Here is a 24,983-nt window from a genome sequence, read left to right as displayed (position 1 = left end):
TTCTGCATGGGATGGTTTATTTATGCTGAAGATTCTCGGACATAGAGGTTACACCTTGGTGTATAGGAATGGCCTTTGCTAGACTGAAGCTTCTTGATAGAATGTGCAATATACTGTTGTAATATAGTTCCTTGTATAGGTGTAGCGGTCACCCATGCCTCAGTTCATAACGGGGCATGCAGAGCCACGCTGAATCACACAGGAGAAAACAAACTCCTAAAATGCCATAACATCCTGATAGTGCATAACATAACATCCTGAGATGTGCCCTACCAATGACGCCCAGGATTTGACCATATATAGACAGAACTTCCCTGAGCAGTAGATTAGAAATTGTAGTTTTACAGGCTGTTTTTAAGCACATGCTATTGCTCCTCCTGCCTTTGTCCTATCTCAATAAAAGGGGCTCTCAGACCCCCAATCTGGGTCGCTCCATCCCGAGAAAGATTGTGTCCTGTCTTTTCTCCATATTGGCCTCATGGACGAACCAGGGGAACGTTACAATATACAATATAAAATGAAAATGAGCACGGCAAAAGCATTGACGGAAAGGTCAAAAATAATCAGAGCAATCCTAATCAATTGGTAATAAAAAAAATAAACATAACAGTAATATATCAATAATAGTACAGATGACAAGAGCGCTCCATTGAAGAGTTCTTGTATTATTTCTGGGATGTTAAGTGATGTAGCAAGTCTTAATTCTAAGGGAAAACTGCTCCATAGCACTGGAGCTGCCAGAAAAATAATATTTCTTGCCTTTCTTCCCCTCACATCATACAAATGTATTGTATTGTATTGTATTGTATTGTATTGTATTGTATTATTTGTATGCCACCCTTCTCCGGGAGGACTCAGGGCGGTGAACAATTCAAGGGGGAAAAAAAGGGGAATATAAAAAGACAAAATACAAATAATAAAAGTAAACAACAGTCGCACAACCATACATGTCGAGAGGGGAGGGAACTCATCACCCCCAAGCCTGCCGGCAAAGCCAGGTTTTGACGGCTTTTCGGAAGGCCTGGAGAGAGGTGAGGGTCCGAATCCCTGCGGGGAGTTCATTCCAGAGGGCCGGAGCTGCCACAGAGAAGGCCCTCCCTCGGGTAATAGCCAGATGGCATTGGCTGGTAGATGGCACCCGGCGGAGGCCAACCCTGTGAGATCTAATGGGTCTGTGGGAGGTAATTGGCAGCAGGCGGTCTCTCAAGTACCCAGAAGAGCAGGGGGTCTCCATGCTTGGCAACTTTAAGCCTTGTGGACTCCCAGAGTTCCTCAGGCAGCTTTGCTGAAGTCCACAAGTCTTAAAGTTGCCAAGGTTGGAGACTCCCGGGATATACCAAAAACGTCTCCTGCAAAAAATGTATTGAACAGGTTAATTCAAGCGGGCGGTGGCAGTCCTGCAGATGCCTTAGTTAGTGCCACACCCTACTGCCTAACAAACAAATATAGGCTACTTAAAGTGAAAAATTCTGGCTGCCACTTGATTCCACTGCTGAAAGGTTAACAAAATAATGCATTAAAAAAAAATACTTTACCTATTAAGTTGACTCGGCCTGGTGCTCGAACATAAAATTTTGGTGTTGTTTTAAATTTAGATATGAACATGTTTTTCAGCTTCAGCAATCTGAAAAGGAGCAGCAGCACAAATTTGTCACCAATACAGACGTCAAGGGATACATTTCAAAATCGAAAGTCTTCAAACAATTTGACATGAGCAGGCTCTAGTTTTGTAGGCTAATGTTGTTTTGGTATTCACGGGTCATATTATTGCATTCCACGGCTCCGTTATTAAAAGTGATAGCAAATAAACTTTATATAGGACACAAAGCTATGAAGGGTTGTATAGTTTTATATTATATGATCCTAGCCTACTGCAATTTATTCAAAAATAACATGGCTTGCTGCCACAGCAATTTGGCAGAAGAGAAATTTTGCATGCAGTTGATTTCAAATCCAAGTCCACCCCCCATCCCAGGAGATATTCCAGATGATGGGACAATTCAATTTCAATTTCAATTTATTGAAATTTGTATGCCGCCCACTCCCTTGGGACTCTGGGCGGCTTACAGGCATAATAAAAGAAACATTTAAAATTAAAATATAATATTAAAATTCCACAACATCCATTCTATCAGAGAGGGGCTGGATATTGATCAACAGCCCCAGGCCTGCCAGAACAGCCAGGTCTTAGTGGCTTTATGGAAGGCCGGGAGAGTGGTAAGGGTCCGGATCTCTACGGGTAGATCGTTCCATAGGGCCAGCGCAGCTACAGAGAAGGCCCTCCCCCGGGGAGCCGCCAGCCGGTCGACGGCACCCGGAGGAAGCCCAATCTGTGCAATCTAGTTGGTCGTTGGGAGGTATGTGGCAGGAGGCGGTCTCTCAGGTAGCCAGGTCCTAAACCATGTAGGGCTTTAAAAGTAACGACTAGCACCTTGAAGCGCGTCCGGAGACCAATGGGGAGCCAGTGCAGCTCGTGGAGGATAGGTGTAACATGGGTGTATCTAGGTACACCCAATATCGCTCGCGTGGCTGCATTCTGGACCAACAGCAGTCTTCGAACACTCTTCAGGGGCAGCCCCATGTAGAGCGTGTTACAGTAATCCAGTCTTGTAAACTTGTCAACAGACACACACAAGTCACTATTCAACCGCGTTGACTATGGCTCCTTAATGAAATTTTGTGCCTGACAATGATGACTGAACCAAAACCAATTGCCATTTCGAACCCACACCTTCTGTTCATTAAACCTGGTTGGTCAGATGATGTTGAATTATCCAGTTTTATTCCCACAACTACTGTGTAAGACAGGGGGTCTCCAACATTGGCAACTTTAAGCCTGATGGACTTCAATTCCCAGAATTCCCTAGCCAGCTTTGGGGAATTCTGGGAGTTGAAGTTCACCAGGCTTAAAAGTTGCCAAGGTTGGAGACCCTGGTGTAAGATATGTTGGCTTATCTGGCTCCAAATCACCAAATGAACATCCATGGCTGAGTAGGGTTGAACCAATTTTAGTTCAAAACCTTAACTCAATCTTTCCCAATCTGGCATCCATGGCCATCCGTGTTTTATGAGATTTATAAATCCAATCCATCGAATATCAGGCTGGGCAAGGTTATCTTAACAATGCATTGCTACCTAAGAAGCTTTCTCTTAAATGGTTGTAAGATCAAATTTGGGATGGATGGGCAGAAATACATTGGAGCCTGAGGTGCTGAATGTGTTAAGGACCCTGTTGGCAGCTGACCCAAGCATCTCAGCTACTAGGTATATTTATTTTGGTTGTTTCTATTGCTTTTGTGTTTTAAAATGCTTTTTAGTATTTTGAGTGTAGGGTATTTTTTTAAAAAATTGTAAACCACTCAGAATCATGGCTTGAGATGGGCAGCTATAGAAATTGAATGGTTGATTGATTGAATGAATGAACGCCTATTTTTCTTCGGTTCCTTGAAAAACCTAATAGGAAGGAGAAGAAAAAGGGTAGGAGTAGGGAAGAGGTAAGGGAAGGAAGAAGGGGATGGAGACGAGGAAGGAAGGAAGTAGAGAAGGAAGGGAGGGAGAAAAGAAAAGAAAAGAAAGAGAAAACAAGGCGGTGTCTTAGCAGGTGCGAAGGAGGGTAAACAAAGCATTTTAAACTATACCTTATAACCTTCCAAATGGGATAATAATAATAATACAAGAATGGCAAAGAAAAAGAACAATGATGTAAATGTATATCTATAATCTGTATGTAAGAGAACAAATGACAGTAACAATATATAGCATAATATAGGTAAATAATATTTGGTCATAAGTAGCTAAGTTTAAATAAATAAAGAAATGTACATACAAATGGATAACGAATAAGGAGATTAGGAATGAAAGATAGAAATGTATAGTAGGGAAAACACTAACTGCCAAGAAACCGATTCGGAACGGCTGTATGATATACGATGGAACTTATTGTTCCTATGTTGTTTTTAAGTTATGTGTTTGTTCCGAATATATTGGAAGGTAATAGAAGTATACCGAAGGGAGGAGCTGAGTGAAAGAAGAAGGAGGGTGGAGAGAGTGAGAGAGAGGAGGAGGAGAAGGAAGGGAGGGAATGGATTAAGAGAGGGAGTGATAGGGTTAGATAGAGGGGGAGGGGAAGTAGGCGTAGAGGGGTATGTGAGAAGGAAGAATGAAAGTTGGAGGGGGTTGAAAGAGGGTGTATGGTGGGTCAAGGAGCCGAGGTGGCGCAGTGGTTAAATGCAGCACTGCAGTTCAGCAGTTTGGCTGTTCAAATCCCACCAGGCTCAAGGTTGACTCAGCCTTCCATCCTTCCGAGGTGGGTAAAATGAGGACCCAGATTGTTGTTGGGGGCAATATGCTGACTCTGTAAACCACTTAGAGAGGGCTGAAAGCCCTATGAAGCGGTATATAAGCCTAACTATTGCTATTGCTATTCGGTTTGTATTGTAGGGGACACTTTCTATATAAGTGAGGGTTGTGGTTATTACTCAATGTTATATGCCCTGGTTATGCACAGTAAACATGTGATTGTATAGAATGAAACGGAAATAAAAATATTGTGCTAAAAAAAAAAAGTTTGTTTTTGTTGATGTGCTTATGTGTTTAAAATTTTAAAAAAATTATCATAAGAAAAACCTAATAGGAAGCAAACCGAATGAAGCACCCGGAACTGCCCCTGTAATCTTCTATGACAGTGTTTCTCAACCTTGGCCACTTGAAGATGTCCGGACTTCAACTCCCAGAATTCCCCAGCCAGCGAATGCTGGCTGGGGAATTCTGGGAGTTGAAGTCCGGACATCTTCAAGGTGCCAAGGTTGAGAAACACTGCTCTATGAGATTACAACCCCTCCGATTTCATGCACCTCGACCTGGGAGAAAGTCACCTAGGCTTAACCAGCTACTCTCCCCGGAAAAACCACGCGCAGGACTCGTTGCAAAGCGCTTCAAGGAAGAAGGTTCGCGTCCTTAAGCCTCCTGCCCTGACCGCTGGAGATCAGACGCGGAGGAGGGGGGGGGGCGAGAGTCCGGTTTGCACGTACCTCGGTTCTTCCACCTGATGGAGCACGAAGACGGGGGGCGTGTCGGCAGCCATCCTGCGCTTCCCCCGCGATTGTTCAACGTTGCTGCGGGGTTTTTTTTCTCCCTTCTGCAACCGGCCAAGCCCTGGGACTGGGACACGTCCGCTTCCAGCTCCGCTTGCTGCGGCTGTTTCCTTCTCGCATTCCCCGCCCAGAGGGGCGCCAAGAGGACGAGGCTCCGGCGAACGACCGTGCCCTACCTCCGCTGCAGCTGCGGAACTGGAGAAATCCACACGGAAGATGTAGGAAGAAGCGAAGGATCGCGTGTCTCTCTTCACCGGGGGAAAGTTTAACTTATTCTCGGGAAGACTTCTGTCATTTGCAAATCTCCACTTTCGGAAATAAAGTTTCCCTCTATTACCCACCCCATCCCCGCACCTCCCCATCCACGATCGAGGAAGTTGGAGAGTTTGAGTTGCTTTACCCTGCAGCCGCTATAGAATAGAATTCTTTATTGGCCAAGTGTGATTGGACACACGAGGACTTTGTCTTTGGTGCATATGCTCTCAGTATACATAAAGAAAAATAAAATAGAATGCCTTCATCAAGAATCATAAGAATAGGATGGGATGGGGTGGAATAGAATAGAATAGAAATGCAGAATAGAGTGGAGTGGAGTGCAATAGAATAGAATAGAATAGAATTCTTTATTGGCCAAGTGTGATTGGACACACAGGGAATTTGTCTTTGGTGCAGATGCTCTCAGTGTGCATAAAGAAAAATAAAATAGAATACGTTCATCAAGAATCATAAGATGCAACACTTAGTGATAGTCATAGGTTACTAAATAAGCCATCAAATTATACTAGGAAACAAATAAAACAATGTAAAATTTAAAGCTACAAGCAATATGGTTATAGTCGTAAGTGGAAAGATATAAGTACTAGGAAGAGAAGAATAGTAATACAGTCTTAGTAGATAATTTGACAGTGCTGTGGGGATTAGTTGTTTAGCAGACTGATGGCGTTTTGGGGAAAAAAAACTCCTTGTGTGTAGTTGTTCTGGTGTGCAGTGCCCTAGAGCATTTGTTGAAGGAAGATGGGTGTAGCTCAAGAAAGACGATGCTTTTTAATCAAATGGTGTTCATCAGAAAAAGTAGTAAGAGTTACAGACTTCTGCAAGAGTTGCACCTTGGAGGCAACACCTAATCCAGTGCTTTGCAAACTTGCCAGAGTGGCTGTGAAATTCTGAGAGTTGGAAGTTCACATACCTTGCAGTTGTCAGGTTGGAAAAATACTGATCTTAAGTTTTCAAAAATAGTTCGGACAACCACTTGCCCAGGATGGTATAATTGAGCAAGGGTTGGAGTAGAAAATTTCCGAGGTCTCTTGCAGCCTTGATTTTATGTTCCACCCACGGAGTGCAGGGATCCATTATTATATTATACTCATATCTATATGTCAGGCGTGTACATATTATGCTAAATTATAGCTTGGCAGTGTATAAAAGACGCACAACTAGCTGTTTTAATAGATTGTGCAAGCTCTGTACACGGTTTATAACCTCTGGCCAAACAGATGCCAAGCCAGGCAAATTGCAAAAGGAAAAAAAATCATCTGTTGGGCTTTTGCTGGTCTGCACTGTAGCCACTGACTGAAGCAAAGAGACTTCCATAACTTGGCTGGTGGATTCTGGGAGTGGAAATGAACACATCTTCCAGTTGTCCAGGTTGAGAAATGCGGATCTAGGGTTACAGTTGCTGCATTTGAGTGGCCCTGCTGGGATGTGGGAGCTCTTCTTCTCAAAAGCTCCTTTCTCTTCTTCCTTCATCAGCTGACAGTTGACTAATGATGTCAGGTGCCCTGATGATGTTACCTAGTTGGGTCATGAAACGTCGGCAAGAAAAAAAAAACCAAGTTTAGACAGCACCTCATTCCAACCCCGAGCTACAAATATTTCCTTCCAAACTTGACTAAAGCTGACTGTGATTCTGCCACAAGCTCCTTTCAGGCTGCTAAAAAGCAGCAGAGCCGCCCAAGGGAAGGAGAGCACAATGCTCTCTCTCTCTCTGCAGCCCCTCTTCACATCACCCGGGTAAAGTTTTGCACCCGGGGATCCTCCCTCCGCTTAGATGCCGGTGCATCGGCCGGCCCGAAGCCTCACGCAAATCACCCGAGCTGCGCTTTGGCAACCCGAGCCGTTGCTAGGGAAACCGGCGGCCAAAAAGAACAACAACAACAACAAAAAAAAACACCACCAAAAGGGCAGGCCTGGTGCACCCTGAATGAGGCTCCGGGCGCGCCCGAGGCGCGGCGCGACGGACGCTTTTGCGTGCGACCCCTTTCCGCACGCCGCGCGCCGTCACGTCGTGAGAAGGGGGATGGTGGTGGTGCTGGTGGTGGTAGACGCAGGGCATTGTGGGAGAAGAGGGCCGTCCGCCCGGCTGTTGGTCCGACCTCCGCGCCCCGCCCCTCCTCCTCCTCCTCCCCCTCCCCTCGCCTCCTCCGGCCAAGATGTCTGACATGGAGGATGATTTCATGTGCGACGATGAGGAGGACTACGACCTGGTAAGCGGAGCCGGCCGGCCGCTGCGCCGGGAACCATCCCTCCTCCCCCTCAGCCGCCTCCGCTTCCCGCTCTCCTCCGCCCCCGGGTGCGGGGTCGCCGCCAGCCCCTTGGCCCGGGGAAGGAAGCGCGGCAGGAGAGGCGCCGCCGGGCCGAGGGACGCCAGCGAGATCTCCCCCTTTCCCTCCCCACGGCCCTTCCCTCCGGCCCGGGGAGAGGACGGCGCCGCCTCCACCGCCACCCAGGCCCCGCGCTAGCCCCCCCCCCTCCCCCGATCAGGCCCGTCCAAGGGGCGCTGGGGCTGGGCCGTCTCGGCCCCCAAGAGCTGGATCCCTGGGGTGGGTGGGTGGGAACTGGGCTGCTTGGCCCAGAAAGACCCGCCCGCCTTGCCCCCTGAAGCCCCAGGCCCGGATAGGTGGGGGGCTGTGGGGAGCCGGTCCCTGGAGGGTGGCTGAGGGGGTTGCATGGTTCCTTGTTTGGAGGAAGTGTGAAATGTGAAAAGTGAAATGTGACCGGCTTTCCAGTTCAGGCATTCCTCGACTTACAACCGTTCGTTTAGTGACCGAAGTTAACAAGGGGCCCTGGGGGGGAAAAAGTGACGTGTGACTGTTTTTCACACTTAACGACCAGTTGCAGCATTCTCCTCCTCCATGGTCACATGACTTAGGTTTGGCTCATACAAGCATCTCAAAGTCACGTTGTTCCCCTTTGGTGACCTTCTGACCGACATAATTAATGGGGGGGGGGAGCCAGATTCGCTTAACAACAAGGTTGCTAGTTTAACAGCAGGCAAGGGTTCGCTGTAGCGAGGGAAGTCGTAAAACAGGGCAAAACTCACTGAACAGATGTCTCACTTAACGGCGTAAACGTTGGGCCCAGTTGTGGCCGTGCGTTGAGGACTACCTGTGTTTCATTCCTGCCTCAAAGTATCATTTTGTCTATCTTTGTGGTCCTGGGAAGGGAAGACAATTTGATGGCCCATAATTAGGATTTCATGAGAGTCTGAGTCAAACTTCCTTATCTAATTGATTATCCTGATTATTTCTTTTCATGTATGTATTGGGGTGGGTAGGTTGTGGGAGTTGGCAGTTGCATGCTTTATAGGGAGCTTTTCCTCCTGCACGTTAAAAGTCCTCTATTTTGATGTAATTTGACAGGTCTTGTGGGAGCCAGCCTTGAAAATGAGTGACTAATCTGCTGAACAAATATCATTTGTTTTATAAGAAAAGTTTTAATTCATTTTTTTCTAGCAACAGCTTATCTAGGTGGATATTTGAGTCTTGTGATTTCTTTTGCAACTTTCTGAGGTTATTTTATTATACAAATATAACCTTTTTATTTCCTGTAAGCCGCCTTGTGTCGCTGTGAGCGAGTAGGCGGCAATATAAAATTTCCAAATACATAAATAAAACCAAATACATGGATCTTTCCAGTAATTCAGTGGTTCTCAACCTTTTCTTCCCCACCGACCCCCTTTAAATATCTTTTGTGGCCACAGACCCCCAAGACTTAACCCAAGTTTTAAATCATAGCATTTCTGCAAGCCTTATTGGACCTCCTCCTTGTGGCCCCCAGGGGCCCCCAGGACTACAGATTGACAACCAGTGCAGTCATTATTAAAGTGGAAAACAAGTTGGCTGGCATGTTTTCTCAATTGAAATTCTTGTTTGTGGGTTTGAGGGAGTACTTGCTAACTTTTGAAAACACTGATTACATAGATCTCTCCACAAGTTTTTTCCCCCAAAAGGCATGGTGTGACTATTTCTTGAAATAGATTGCATGTTGTCCCCTTTTAAATTCAGCTCCTAGCATCTTCATTTAAAAATCAAAGATAACTAGGAGATAGTCTTATTTAAGGGCTTGGGGAGCAAATAAAGTATGGATTCTCCAGGTGTAGATCATTTGTAAAACATGATCTATTGGGTTGTATGGATCCCATGATTTATGACAAATTCAATGAATCTATTGATTTAGCTTATCATTTATAGTAATATAACCAAAATCTCCTTAGCCCAAAACAAGTTGTCCTTGAAAATCACATTGAAAGCATATAGGAGATAGCTTGATGGAAGCATTAGTTGATTTCAGATGACAGTAGACTATCCAGCAAGCAGCATCAAGAAGCCATTATTCAGGCTATTTTATTTCATAGCAGAAATCTTTCTGAAACTTCGTTATAAATTACCCCATTCCTCATACCTTTAACCTAATCCAGGAAAGATTAATGCTTGGGTTGATGAATTCTACCTTATAAAAACAAAACATACCAGTTTGTGATGTATTCGTGAGAGTTGCTTTTAACCGCACGGATTGTTTGACTTGCCTTTTATTCCATAGGACAAGCTGCAAAAAGCATGCAAATTGTTAAAGCAACAAAGGATGTGTGGCAACTTCGGAAGCCACTGCTAGCTATTTGCTTATGCAGTCACTACAACTGATTTCCCCCCCAATTTCCCATTTCATTCCTATCCCCCGTGCACACTCTTCTCTGGCACTTATCAATTAATTGATTAAAATTCAATATTCTCAGCTGACGCACACATATATATATATATTTACCCTTTTTTAAAATACAGGAATATTCTGAAGACAGCAACTCTGAACCAAATGTAGATTTGGAGAATCAGTATTACAACTCCAAAGCCTTGAAAGAGGATGACCCCAAAGCAGCACTGAGCAGTTTTCAAAAGGTTTATAGTTTTAATTTTTCATATATGGTATACATTCTTCTGTCAAATATTTTGTTTTATTAGGCTTTTTATTTGTGATAGCTTGGTGCAGGCGAAATCCTGTGGTCAAATAATCCTGGGATATTCACCATGTTTCACTTCTAATATCATTTATGATAAATCAGGGCTGTCAAACTCCCGGCCCACGGGCCAGATGTGTCACACACTGGCCGTGCCCACACCCGGTTTAGCGAAGGGGGGGAAGTCCCGATACGTCACGTGATGCCTCCGTGCCGACTTGAGTTTGACACCTCTGTGATAGATGATAACATTTATTATCTAAGGGGTAAGTCTTGTGAAACCTCTCTGGAATATCACTGCTCCTCATAATGTCTTCTTCAGGGAGGACTGAGCTTAGCTACTTAAAATCTCCTCAATGCTACTTAGAAGTATTAAAGACTTTTTCGCTTGTGGGGACATTTATTTTAAGAATGAAGCATCTTATTGTTACTACTTTTGAATTTTTTAAAAAAAAAATCTTTCTACAATTGGGTTCTCATGCTGATGGGTCACACGTTACCTCTTCTCTTCCTATCTGCCTTCTTTTGTTACTGTTTTAGTAACTGCATTTGTAGACAGATTCAGTTGCCGATGCCTTGCTGGAAGTGACAACTAAGTCCCTTGAAAATAATTTCTGCATTAAGCTGCTGGATGTCTTCCTGTTGTAATAAATCCAGGAGAAGAACTCGAAATGGGGACACGGACATTCAAGGATGAAATACAGAAATCCTAAATATTGCTGTTTTGACGGATAATGGAAGACTTTCTCCTGAAACAAACAAACAAACAAAAAGAACTAGGATTAACTGCAGCTTTTGGTGAATCTACCAGTATCAATATTGAAAAATATTACCTTTCTCTATTTTTTAGGTTTTGGAGCTTGAAGGTGAAAAAGGAGAATGGGGATTCAAAGCATTAAAACAGATGATAAAAATAAATTTCAAACTGGTAAGATGTGTATCATTTTTACTTGGGTTTTTCCTGTAAGAACTAAGCCACATCAAAATGGGAGAAAATTGTCGTTAGTTTGACCTCTTCAAAATGAATGGAAGAGCACTTGCAGAAATTCAAGACATGTATCCAGTTACACAGGGTTTGCCCTATTTTTAAATTTACTAACTAGACTCATCTTCAGTTTGAAATGCGTTGTTAAAATTAATAAATATTTCTTTTTCTGATAAAGACTAACTTTCCTGAAATGATGAACAGATATAAACAACTATTGACCTACATACGGAGTGCGGTCACAAGGAATTATTCAGAAAAATCCATCAATTCTATTCTTGATTATATTTCCACTTCAAAGCAGGTTAGATTATCTCTCCTTTCAATTTCTAGAAGTTGCACCTTCTTGAAAAATCATCTCTGTGAATGTTACAAATGCTACTTTATTTCATTTATTATAAAAATAATTGTTCAAGTTAAACAGAGAGCAGTTCACCACAAAATAGAGCACCATTTATTTATTTACCATTTATTACAAAGACTTGAAAATCACATGGAATAAAATCCATTTATTTTTATAATCTATTTCTTGCATGCAAAAACATAGAAGGAAACATGCTTTCATGTACTGGTTGCCAGAAAAAGATTACAAGTCCTTGGGATTAAAAGGAACATATCAAATAAAAAAAGAAAATATAAAATAACTACTATAATGAACCTGAGAGACTGAATTTGAGAAATTTAGCAGAATTATATTATCTATATAGCATTAAGATATAATCAATTGCATCTTTCTGTAAAGCATGTGAGATGGTGGGATAGATAGATAGATAGATAGATAGATAGATAGATGATAGATAGATAGATAGATAGATAGATAGATAGATAGATAGATAGATAGATAGATAGATAGATAGATAGATAGATATAAAACAAACCCTTCAGTGTTTCTTGAAGGGTGTCTACTGAAACTTGGAGAAATCTTTATAGAAATATTCTCCAGCTTTAACTCTGACAGATCACTGGACATCTAGGAACTTTTATTCTTTGCAAATTTGATTTGGAAATTTTTATAATCGTATTATCATAGACTAACTTTTAATTTAATTGTATGATACAATTTAGTTGTATTTAGTTGTATGATTTAGTTGTATATCATTTCTTTCATGATATACAAGATTTCAAAGACAAAAATGTAATCAAGATGCTTAAGTAGATATGGAAAATCATTTGACAGCTGTAATCTTGCTCAACACTCTCAACTGTGCCCTAACAACTGCCTTTATGTAGGGCATTCCCATCCCAAACTCAGTGACGGTTGCACCAAATCTTTGGACTGAGCTTTGGGATCATTTTAGGCTATTTCCTTAGCTTGGTTTGTTGTTCAGTGCCTTAATTATTTTAAAAGGTCTAAGAATCTGTTTAGTTTTGCTTCTCTTGGAAAACTGTTAAGTAGCACCATTTTTAGCACAAGTGTTTTTGATTTTGCTGTTTTCTCGCTCTTTCTCATTAATTGTTCTTTTCTCAATGTTTTAAAATAATAATGTTGAAATAATATTGAAATGAGCTAGGCACCTAGAGTAGCCCTACAGTGAGATAGGCAGCAAATAAATTGAATAAATAAAAATGAAATATTGCTGAACATGTGTATTGGATCTTCAAACTCCTAAAATATCCTCAACACATCTGTGTTGATTATTTTCATGGTGCAGAGTTTTCTTTCTTATTTCATACCTGAAAAGATAATAGCTGTTTGATAGAGATATAAGCATGGCACTAAAAATTATGAAATTAGTGTTTCTACTTGCTCAACTTAATTATAGTTGAACAGCAATGTATCTCATGGAGGAAAAAAGCATTAATCTTTTTATTTTCAAATCTCACCGGCTCAGGGTTGACTCAGCCCTCCATCCTTACGAGGTGGGTAAAATGAGGACCCAGATTGTTGTTGGGGGCGATATGCTGACTCTGTAAACCGCCTAGAGAGGGCTGAAAGCCCTATGAAGCGGTGTATAAGTCTAACTGCTATTGCTATTGCTATTTATTTTGTTTGCTCAATATAGGGTGATAATTTTGTAGATGCCAAAATAAAAGGCACTTGGGAATTTGCAGCTTCCGTAGCTCAAGCCAAATCATAGTATTATTTCAGGAAGCACTAAAACGCTGTAACCATGAAATAGAGTCCCACATATTCCTGGAAAAAAGAGTTTGAAAACCCACATTAAGCTGATCTTGTTATGATTTGTCATTGTTAAAAATATGCACATCTTAATGCCAATATTAGAGTTTTAAGTTTTCAAAGTTGCACTTTGGGTGTGTTCATGTTGACTTTATTAACAGGCACAAATTTGCTGTTTACAATTATAGAATTCTGATTTTTTATGTCAGATGGATTTGCTTCAGGAATTTTATGAGACAACACTTGAAGCACTGAAAGATGCTAAGAATGATAGATTGTGGTTTAAGACAAACACAAAGGTAAAATGACCAATCTGGGTTGTTGTTGATTTGTTTTGTTTTTTGGGGAATGTTACAATTTTTAAAAATATATTTAAGATTCTTTCTTTTAAAAAAAAAAAATTTGCTTTACAGCTTGGCAAATTATATTTAGAACGAGAAGAATATGGCAAGTTACAGAAGATTTTGCGGCAACTCCATCAATCATGTCAGGTAAGGTGCAGTTTGTTCTCTGAGTCTGTATATCAAGTGGTTGTAACTCTCTTGCCTGCTGCAATCCTTTGTAGAATATTTAAATAGCACAAGCATTTATTTGACAACAGGATAGCAAGTACTGAAATGGTTTGGCAGGCATATCTTAGGAAGATAATTGATGGGCATAAAGGAAGAACATTTTTACATTGTGGGGTTCTCTGCAAAATTGCTTTGATGTGTTCTTCTAGAATAGTGATGGCGAAACCTTTCGGCACAGTGCCCAAACCAGAGCACCAGAAATCCAAATACCAGGTGGTGGGCGCACACATGCACGCTGGGTCTTTAAGTTTTCGGCACATGTATGCACATTGGCCAGCTGGTCTTCGGGTTACCAGCACTCCGGCCCAGAAACCAGAAGAGCAACGGAGTGCATGCCCACAGAGAGGGCTCTGCGTGCCACCTGGTTTGCCATCATGGTTCTAGAAGGAATTTTAAGGAGGTGTTTTGCCTGCCTTTGAACAATTTTACAACTGCAAGTGATAATCCTGCATCCAAAAGCAAGTGTCCATTGAAATCAGATAGCTTATTACTTTAATTTGGATTGTTACTTTGACAGACAGGCTTATTCTAAACTTGCATTTATAAGCACGGCCAGTGATGCATCATGATTTATCTTTCTGTTCCTTTGCAAAATTTTAGTCCATTGCTCTGCTAACTACAGATCTGAATGGCAGAAGCGAATGAGGAAAAAAAATGGAGCAAATTTTCATCGTCATGATTTCATTTCTTAACTTTTTCATCCAGCTCCATAAATCAGGGTTATAGAAGCCAAAGGATTGGTGGGTCCAGTCGATCCTCAGCTACTTCCAGAAGTCTCTTGCCATGTCTTATTTGTGAGCTTTCAACAGCTAAGCTTCCCAATCCATGTGGGGAAATAAATTTATGTTTGAAGCTGATGGTGGAATGGAGAATCCAATAATTAACTTCTTCATCCCTGGAGTTCTCCCTTCAGGTGCAGAGAGAGAACGGTATTTAAATTATGCCCTCTGGAAAGCTGTAGAAATTCAAGTTTGGCTCCTAGGAATTTGCACTGAATTTTGGTATCTCTGTTGATTTGAAATGTATACTACAGTTTTTTTTTAATCCAGTCCAGGCATAAAGATGTCACAATACAGTTTAGAATTTACAGTGCATATGAGACACCTTTTATAGATTAAAATCTACAAATACATTTTATCTGTAATTGTATTTCATAGGAAGCAGAAAGAAAAAGTGTATTCATGATTTTATACTGCACTTGTTGTTGTTGTTTTAACTAGACTGATGATGGAGAAGATGACCTTAAAAAAGGCACCCAGCTATTGGAAATTTACGCTTTGGAAATTCAAATGTATACAGCACAAAAAAACAATAAAAAACTCAAGGCACTATATGAACAGTCATTGCACATCAAGTCTGCAATTCCTCATCCGCTGATCATGGGAGTTATCAGAGGCAAGTACAGTGGCACCTTAAAGGCTAACTGATTAGGCCAGGGGTCTCCAAACTCGGGAACTTTTAAGACTTGTGGACTTCAACTCCCAGAATTCCCCAGCCGGCTTAGGCTATTGGAAGAGGCATACTGCTAGTAAAACAGCAATATTTTAAACAAGTTAAATTGTTAAGTACAGAAACGTGTTGCTTAACCCTGTGGCTATGAGAATAAATACAATTTGGATTACTGCAAAGGGAGGAACATAATGGAAATTAGTATTTCAATAAAGAGGGGAAGGGTTGTTAACAATTTATTAGGGACATTATTGGTAGAAATCACATTAAGCTGGACATCAGCAAGTATAACAAGAGAGTATTAGGGAGAATGCAGACACTCTGTGTTACATTTATAGATTTATTACCTCAAGGCAACATATTAAACATGGGCGAATTTCTTAGAATTGATTCGTGTGGTTGGGTTTCTGCCTGTGGGAAGTGAATTAGGCTCTTGTGACGCTTTGAGTCCAGTTCCAAAAAGGTGCTTCGGAGTCCTTGGCAGGCAAGCGTAGCTTCTATTTGCAGCCCTTTAAAACAACTTGTTTCTTTTCAGATCATGTGGCTCTGGCCCTGCTCATAGTCTGAAACAGCATTTTGGAACTGAATCCAAGAGTTGCGCAACTCTAGGGAGGGGGGGAAACAACTGCTTTGGCAGATGGTATCCTTTCCTTAAATTACCATGCAGATACGGTCATGCTTCACCTCTTTTAATGTTGATATGTATTTACAGCTTGAGATACTCTACAGACATAGTGAGATTTCAAACTTGCCTTTTGGGAAAATTCCCTCCGAACAAATGCATTTACACAGGTAGCCTGCCGACTACCTTGTTTAGCAACACTTTGAAGTGAATGTATTAAAATAAAAATAGAAAGCGGCTTTGCGACCAAGCCTCACATTTATGACCATTGCAGCGTCTCCCACAGTTCCAAGATTCCCATTCGGGTTCCCTTGGAACTGGCGCATGTTTATGACTATTGCAGTGATCAGTGTTGGCATGCTCCCCACATGACTTGCAACAAAGAAAGTTAATGAAGAGCGCAAAAGTAAAATTGCAAGTTGGGGCCCACATAATGCTTTAGCTCAGGGCGTCTCCAACCGTGGCACCTTTAAGACTTGTGGAATTTCAACTGGCTGAGGAATTCTGGGAGTTGAGGTCCACAAGTCTTAAACGTTGCCACGGTTGGAGACCCATGCTTTAGCTAATGATCATGGTGGCTCACTTAACAACTGGGAAGGAATGTAAGTCTGTTCTAGTCACGCGATCTGCTGTTTAGTGACCACGGAGCTTAGTGATGGAATTGCCAGTCTCAATTGCTACAAGAGGACTACCTGTATATAGGTTCACTGTAATAACTGAATGTTTATAATAAGTAGTTGAAATAGATGTGATTTAGGCATTATTCAATCTGCTTAGCTCTTTGTCAGTACTGTATTCATAAACAAACAGTCAGTTTTAAAAGGTATTCTGTGTTCTGTGCGGCAGAAGTAAATCATTCCAGCTGTCTTAATTTTTCTCCCCACAGAATGTGGTGGTAAAATGCACCTAAGAGAAGGTGAATTTGAAAAGGCACATACTGATTTCTTCGAAGCGTTCAAAAATTATGATGAATCAGGGAGTCCAAGAAGAACTACGTGCTTAAAATATTTAGTCCTAGCAAACATGCTGATGAAGTCTGGAATAAATCCGTTTGATTCTCAGGAGGTACAGCTGACCCTTTCTTTGGGTTTTTTTCTCTGTGTGAAAGAGATTAGCAAAAATATTTTCGTTATTGTAGAAATATAAACGTATATTATTTCCCATGTAGGCAAAACCATACAAAAATGATCCAGAGATACTAGCAATGACAAATTTAGTAAGGTAAGAACTCTTTCTTCTTAACGAGCAAAATGAATCGCAACCTACAAATGCATTTGAAACAGTTATGAAGTGCTAGAGAAAATTTGAAATTTGTTTCCAAATTATCTTTGATTGCAAAAAGTATACATTATTTAATTAATGACCACTAGAATGTAAAGGGTACACATAGTTTGATGTATCAGCGGTCCATCAATCTGTTATGCTCCTGGTGTTTAGTTTCTATGTCAGTATTACGAAAAAAGCTATTCTAGTTTTACCAGGTAGTTTCTGAATTATTGGAGGCAATACGTGGCATGTGGATAAATGGGATTATGTTGTTAAAATCATATAGTTCAAAAAACAAAACGAATGGGACCACTAATTCCATGCCCCAGCTGCTACCTCCAGACCTGGAGGTAAACCTGGATGAGCATTTTGAGTGTTAGCCCTTGTATCATATATATACATACATACATACATACATACATACATACATACATATATATATATATGTTATGTTTGTGCTGATAAATAAATAAAGGGAGACTAGTATAGATCTATTTCAAGCTATTTAGCTCTCATCAGCTAGCCATATCCTTACTGGGATTCGAACATGTGATGAGAGCTAAATAGCTTGAAATAGATCTATACTAGTCTCCCTTTATTTATTTATCAGCACAAACATAACAAATGTAACAAAAAGGCAACAGTAAAAAATATTGGGTTTCTGTCTGGATGGTCTCTTGTGACGAGCCGAAGGACAGAGAATGGAAGTGTGACCTTCCTCCCATATTTGGGCATACCAGGGGTTGTGACTTTAAATATATACATACATACACATATACATATACATCATATACATGTACATATACATATACATACATACATACATACATATATATATATATATATACACACACACACACACACACACACACACACACATACATATATATACATATAAACTATTTTATTCCACAAATTGAGAGATTACATCCTCCCCCAACCTCCTGATCTGCAGTCTCAGCCCTCCCACTCCCCCCCCTCCCCCCCCCGCAGGGTTGCCTGTTGGGAAGGCTGCTCTAAATATAGCAGTAGCAATAGCCCTTATATGCCGCTTTACAGTGCTTTGCAGCCTTCTTTAAGCGGTTTGCAGAGTTAGCTTATTGCCCCCAGCAAGCTGGGTCCTCATTTTACCGAAGGATGGAAGGCTGAGTCAACCTTGAGCCTGGTGAGATTTAAACTGCCAAATTGCAGGCAGTCAGCAGAAGCAGCCTGCACGACTGCACTCTTAACCACTGTGCCACTATGGCTCGTATGTTCCCTTTTGGATTGCAAATATAAATTTATATGTGCCTTCAGTCTGCCAAAGTGTAACTCGGTGCTCTTTCTCTTGCAGTGCCTATCAGAATAATGACATCACTGAATTTGAAAAGATCCTGAAGACAAATCACAGTAACATCATGGACGACCCCTTCATAAGGGAGCACATCGAAGGTACAGAACTGTTGGGTTTTGCATTCTTCATTTTCCACCAGCCTGAATTCTTGGTTCACAAAACTTCTTTTGTACTGAAATTAACATTAAAAGTACATCTAAAATTCTGTTAACCATGAAAACGTGAGGATTGAACCATGCAATTTTTACTTTATTTTTTTAATTATATTTTTTTATTTTTTTATTAACAAACATGTAAAATACACACACACAAAACCTAGACATACGCCACATTTACACAATACAATACGAACAGGAGCTTCCTGTTCTTTCCAATAGCCATTGCCAATCGATACCGCTCACCTTATATTATTTCCCCATCTATTGTATTTCATTTGGATTTCACCATTCTTAACCCTCTTATTTTACTCATAACTATTATTTTTTGAGTTTTGTTATATTCCTTCATTGATTTTTTTTTTTCTTTCCTCCATCCACCTATACCATTTATCCCATATCTGGTAAAATTCTGATTCTTCTTTTCCCTGGATTTCTTTAGTTAGTTTGTCCATTTCAGCACAATCCATAACCTTTCTTATTATTTCATCTTTGCTTGGAATTAATTTGTTTTTCCATTTATGAGCAAAGGCAATCCTTGCCGCCATAATTATATGTAGTATTAAATACTGGATTTCTTTTTTGTATTTCGCAGACATTATTCCTAATAAAAAAACTTCAGGTTTCCATTCTATTTTAAGCCCTGTTATTGCCTCCAGCCAATTTTTGATCCTTTTCCAAAAAATTTTAGACTCCTCACAGGTCCACCATAAATGGTAATATGTTCCGGGTATTGATTCGCATTTCCAACATTTGGGGGAGGTATTTGTTAAGATTTTAGTTAACCTTGTTGGTGCCAGGTGCCATCTGTAAAACATTTTGTACTGGTTTTCCTTGTATGCAACTGATATTGTCAGCAATTTTTACTTTAATCAGTTTGTGATAAGTTGGTTAATTAAAGGCCCGGGCCTTGTATATTTTTGGATGATTTGAAAAGACAATTTGGAAATCAGTTATTGGATCTCAGGATATACAGGTAGTCCTCGAGTTACAGCAGTTCATTTAGTGACTGTTCAAAGTACAACAGCACTGAAAAAAGTGACTTACGACCATTTTTCATGCTTACAACTGCTGTAACATCAGAGATGGTATCCAACCGGTTCTCTCCGGTTCAGGCGAACCGGTAGTGGCCGCTGCTGGAGGGTCTGCCCATCCGCCCTGACGTAATGCGTGAGCACTGTGCATATCCAGAAGTTGGTGCGCATACGCAGATGTTGCGCATGCACTCGCATTTGCGAACCAGTAGGGAAGGTAAGCGAATCCCACCACTGTGTACCACCACCACCCCAGTCACATTAAAATTCAGACGCTTGGCAACTGACTCATATTCATGACGGTCGCCGCATCCTCGGGTCATATGATCTCCTTCTGTGACCTGACAAGCCAAGTCAATGGGGAAGCCAGTTTCACTTAACAACCATGTCATGCAGTGATTCGCTGAACAAATGTTGCAAGCAAGGCCATAAAATGGGGCAAAACTTGCTTAACAAATGTCTGATTGAGTAGCAGAAATTCTCGGGCTCAGTTGTGGTTGTGCTTGTACATATAGAGAAATCCAGCGATTACTGGATAGAAACCTAGGCATTTCTTTTATTTCTTAACGCTTTGTGCAGTGACCGTTTTGCTTTTGTTTTCTTCCAGAACTTTTGCGAAACATCAGGACACAAGTGCTTATAAAATTAATTAAGCCTTACACAAGGATACATATTCCATTTATTTCTAAGGTACTTGAACGTATTGTTTTCATGGGTTTTCAGTTCTTGTTACTGATCAGAAAGTTAGGAAAAAAATGTTGCATCTTCATATTGACGTCCTTCAACCTCTAACACTTGAGCCATCATCTCTGCCTGTTGTTTTCCTCCTTAGGAGTTAAACATAGATGTAGCTGACGTGGAAAGCTTGCTTGTGCAGTGTATACTGGATAAGTGAGTATTTTTCCCCTTTTCTTCAACAATAAGTATTTTCTTATTTATAGTGCAGGACATTTATTTATTTATTTATTTATTTATTTCTTATTTATTTATTTATTTGTCTTGTATGCCGCCCACTCCCGGAGGACTCCGGGCGGCTCACAAAAGACAAGGGAAAGGGGGAAAACGAGACAAAGACAACATATTAAAAACAAAACCAACATTCACAATTTCCATGGAAGCAAATGCTTCTCAGCCCCCCCCCCCCCCCCCCAGCCTGCTGGAACAGCCAGGACTTGGTGGCTTTGCGGAAGGCCGGGACGGTAGTAAGGGTCCGGATCTCAACAGGGAGCTCGTTCCAGAGGGCCGGAGCTGCAACAGAGAAGGCTCTCCCCCGGGGAGTCGCCAGCCGACATTGGCTGGCAGATGGAATCCGGAGGAGACCTAACCTGTGTGATCTAATTGGTCTGAGAGAAGTAATCGGCATATAAACAGTGCATTATTATTTTTCCAATTAAAATGAAGTTGATGTTATGTTGCATGGTAATAGCAGAATAGTGTATTCAACATGGTTTGGTTGTGGGAAAAGTGGTATCATGTAGGAGATAAACTTACAAATAGGCAGTAATTCCCATTATCATTTTGTATTGTTCGGTAAACATTGATCATATTCAAAAACAGGACTAAGCAAGTACAACGTAGCTGCCAGAGTATTTTCCCCCCCTCTCCTAGCATTTTAATGCTAACTCAATAATAATAGGATTGATTCATAAGGATGTAGTTTAAAAACATCAATCAGATATCTACTGGTAAGGAGGCTGGTAGTTTACTGAATAAGCCTCCAGGTCATTTCAACTAATACCTACCAAAGGTCAAACATTCACAACTCCCATCAACCTTGTCATTCGATTGGGTAACATTTTTTCTTCTTCTGTTCAATTGTGTCTGATTCTCCGAGACGAGTTGGACAGGTCCCTGCAGTTTCTTGGCAAAGTCTTTCAAAAATGGCTTGCAACTTCCTTTTTGTAGGGCTGAGAGAGAGTCCCAAGATCACTTGGCTGGCTTTACGTCTAAGGCAGGACTCCCAATTTCTAGCCTGATGCCTTAATCATTACACCAAGGAGGCTCTCTAGATTGATGGGGTAGAACAAAATAAAAACAGATACTGGGTTAACGTTGGCGTATGTCAAATTATCTCACTGATTGCAATTGTTTTTATTAGGAAAGAGTCATCATTTCACTGTGACCTCCATTTCACCATAGCGCCTACTTTCAAAAGTTCCAATTTCATTTCTTTTTGGCTTTGAGCTAAGTGTTGCTTTTAAAACAAATTTAATTTATAAGTAAAAAAAAATTCTAATATTTCTTTAGGAATTCATTGACCAAAATGCCTCCCCCTGTAAGAGCTTTTTTTTTTTTTAAATAGGAACTTCTATGTTTGAGAGACATTGTGTCTGCAATGTTCAGTTTTTCCCCCCCTTTGTTGCTGGTTTTGTATATGTGTGTGTGTGTGTGTTTTTTAAATCAACTTGCATGCAATTGGTATTTGGAACGTATGTAGAGTTTCAGCTCTAAAGTGCTCTTGTTTTCTTCGGTTTCAACTCTAGCATACTATATTCACAATCTCTTGGTCGTATTCATTAGGAATACTGTGTGGGTTTGGACGCATCGTGCGAATCCCATTTGAAGCTAAAATTGCAGTAGCATTTATCATTGATTAGTTTCAAAACAGATTTCGCAAACTTGTAACAAATTCTGGTTAGTATTAATAGAAGCACCTAGATTATGCTCCTGTATAATTAGACGTGAAAAGAAATTAAGGAGGGAATTCAAAAGTATTGTGCGACGTATTTATCCATGGTGAGAGCATTGGGTATGTCAAACATGTATTAGTTAGTAATGACGTTTGTGTTTTTGTTTCTTTCAGCACTATTCATGGTCGGATCGATCAAGTAAATCAACTCCTTGAGTTAGATCATCAGAAGCGGGGCGGAGCACGATATACTGCGTTAGATAAATGGACCAACCAACTAAACTCACTCAACCAGGCAGTAGTCAGTAAGCTGGCTTAAACAAGAACAAGCTGTGATGAAAATCTACTTAAGAACAGCGCAGTGATGTAAACCTTAAAAACTGGGAATGGCAAAACTACTGTCGGTTGGTGTGCCCTGAAATTATTGGAGTTACTGGCAGAAGTGCTTTTTTGATCAGCTGGTTTGTGTTTTGCTGCTGCATTTATCCCAAGAAAAAAAACAACAGCTTTAATCTTCAGAAGAAAACCAAAACGCCACGGGATTGATGCTGTGTTGACCTTTTGCCCTCACCATGCGACACCCTAAATAATCTGCCAAGGGGCACCTTATGGCCAGAGAGAAGGTTATGTTTGTCATGATTTTTAATTACACTGACACGTTCCTGTTGGTTTAAATTTAAGCATTATTTTACCTGCAGAAAAAAAAAAAATCTCACAAAAAATAACCTGCAATAACTTGAAACGCATACCCTTTTGAACATTTCTTTTCTCATGTATACATTGAAATGTTTGCTGCATTTTGCAAAATGTCAACTCTCCCAAAATGTGTCTGCATATTTCTGTACCTGCAGTGTAATAAAGGATTAGAGGAAACCCACAATTATGGTGGCATACTGTCACTTAGGTTTCAAGCAGCAAAAATAAACAGTGCGGTTCAGAAATTGTATGTATATATATATATATTTATTATTTCTTGAAAAGTTTTAGCTGTTACTCGGGTCAGTTGCATTTGTGGGACTTGAAAGAGCAAGAGGGTTTAAAATCATTTTGGGGGGGGGCGGAGGGAGGTGATGCTGGCCTTAAAACTGTAATAATTGGTAATCAAGCCTGGTTTGTGCATTCTCTACATCAGTGTCTCTCAACCTTGGCAACTTGAAGACGTCTGGACTTCAACTCCCAGAATTCCCCAGCCAGCATTCGCTGGCTGGGGAATTCTGGGAGTTGAAGTCCAGACGTCTTCAAGTTGCCAAGGTTGAGAAACACTGCTCTACATCAATGTTAGACTTTTCTGTTTGAAAAGACACTGGTTTGCATGATAGCCACAGCTGGGGTTTTATTTTTATAGCTCTAATTAATTCCAAACTAAACCTTGCAACTGGAATTAGAATGGGTTTACAAACCAGTTTGGGTTAAGTATAGTTTCTGAAAATACAAATGAGGTAATGTTAACCATAGTTAGCTCTGAAATGGAAAAAATGGCAAGATATTCCCAAATGGGAATTGGAGGGGGGGGGGTATGTAATCTGACAAATATGACCTGAGATGATTAATATGGATTGAGCAGCAGACATTTGGGGCGTGGCACGACATTACCGCGAACGTCAAAAGCGCGCCGACAAAACCGCGGTGCTAAAACCGCGATGTCAAAAGCGCGCCGACAACAGTGCGCCGACAGAAGCGCGATTTAAGGTAAGGTTTAGGGTTATTTTTAGGGTTATGTTACAGCGCGCTTCTGTCGGCACGCTGTTGTCGGCGCGCTTCAGCGCTCATTCGTCTCCGCGGTTTTGACGGCGCGGTTTTGTCACCGCGCTTTAGTCACACGCGCTTTTCTCGTACGCGCATTTGTGGTGGAACCCATTTGGGGTGGCCGGTGCAGGTTGCCTTAAATTGTCAAAGTATATTTATTTTGGTTCTGGGTGGGTTTTTTTTTGGGGGGGGGGAAACACTATTGTTTTAACAATCCTAATTTAATAGGTATATTAAGCCTTATTTAAGATTATGTAAGTATGTGTTGTAGCTGCTGTTTCAGTTCATTTCAGATTTGGATTTTCAAATGTTGGTTTTGAGGACCTCAATTATAGCTGATGGGCTGGCAGCACTAAACTGAAGTTTGTAGTTTAATCTTTAAAAAAGAAAGAAAGACAGAAGACAAATAACCTTGCCAACAATTCTAAATGGCTGCCATTTGTAAGCGGGGGGGGGGGGGATGGTTAGCAGGTTTTATTTTGGGTAAATTCCTCTGTTCTTACAGATCACTGGGGGACTGACATAATAAAACAAAAGTTATACTAATTAGGTTTTACAAATGATTGAAAAGACATGGTTCAGAGTAAAAAGTTGAATTCATGAAGATAAAAAAATTATGAATGTGTATTGTTTGTGAAATCAATCATTATTCTCACTAATATCGCAGTTAATTCAAAGCAATTAAAAGAGGCCACCTAACTTGTCATAATAGGAAAAGAGAAAACAAAAACTGTTGAGAGTTGTGATTTT

At 40.8% G+C, this 24,983-nt stretch overlaps 2 protein-coding genes across 3 annotated transcripts in view; one reads left to right on the top strand and one right to left on the bottom strand.

Moving 5' to 3' along the window:
* GALK2 (galactokinase 2) overlaps window positions 1-5,273 on the bottom strand; it is a 50,718-nt gene extending 45,445 nt beyond the window's left edge. The window contains exons 1-2 of the mRNA XM_087704220.1: window positions 5,031-5,273; window positions 1,536-1,624 (exon numbers count right to left, since the gene is read on the bottom strand). Coding sequence (XP_087560346.1) covers window positions 1,536-1,624; window positions 5,031-5,083 — 142 coding nt within the window. The 5' untranslated portion in view covers window positions 5,084-5,273. The remainder of the gene's footprint in view (window positions 1-1,535; window positions 1,625-5,030) is intronic.
* Window positions 5,274-7,434: 2,161 nt separating this feature from the next.
* On the top strand, window positions 7,435-23,433 carry COPS2 (COP9 signalosome subunit 2). Of its 2 annotated transcripts, none has more exons than XM_087704216.1 (13): window positions 7,435-7,576; window positions 10,151-10,264; window positions 11,174-11,251; window positions 11,487-11,612; window positions 13,637-13,726; window positions 13,841-13,918; window positions 15,220-15,394; window positions 16,957-17,135; window positions 17,239-17,291; window positions 18,670-18,767; window positions 20,466-20,548; window positions 20,691-20,749; window positions 22,662-23,433. In XM_087704216.1, the coding sequence occupies exons 1-13, from the start codon at window positions 7,523-7,525 to the stop codon at window positions 22,804-22,806; spliced, it is 1,332 nt and encodes a 443-aa protein (XP_087560342.1). In that variant the 5' UTR covers window positions 7,435-7,522; the 3' UTR covers window positions 22,807-23,433. The 2 variants fall into 2 exon arrangements, with proteins under 2 accessions (XP_087560342.1, XP_087560341.1); XM_087704215.1 differs by having other exon boundaries at window positions 13,616-13,726.
* The last annotated feature ends 1,550 nt before the right edge of the window (window positions 23,434-24,983 follow it).

Source organism: Thamnophis sirtalis, unplaced genomic scaffold (genome assembly GCF_051295495.1).
Source record: "Thamnophis sirtalis isolate CommonGarterSnake01/CBP01778 unplaced genomic scaffold, rThaSir2_p1.2 scaffold_2, whole genome shotgun sequence".
NCBI lineage: Eukaryota > Metazoa > Chordata > Lepidosauria > Squamata > Natricidae > Thamnophis > Thamnophis sirtalis.
Note: the sequence above shows the minus strand (reverse complement) of the source record. Positions and strands in the feature narration are given on the sequence as shown.

Bases quoted from the DNA above. Each gene is read 5' to 3' on its own strand.
- COPS2 (XM_087704215.1), top strand. From the start codon at position 7,523: ATGTCTGACATGGAGGATGATTTCATGTGCGACGATGAGGAGGACTAC. The intron at 11,613-13,615 runs GTTAGATTATCT...TTACAATTATAG, and splicing joins ATATTTCCACTTCAAAGCAG to AATTCTGATTTTTTATGTCA. The intron at 13,919-15,219 runs GTAAGGTGCAGT...TGTTTTAACTAG, and splicing joins AACTCCATCAATCATGTCAG to ACTGATGATGGAGAAGATGA.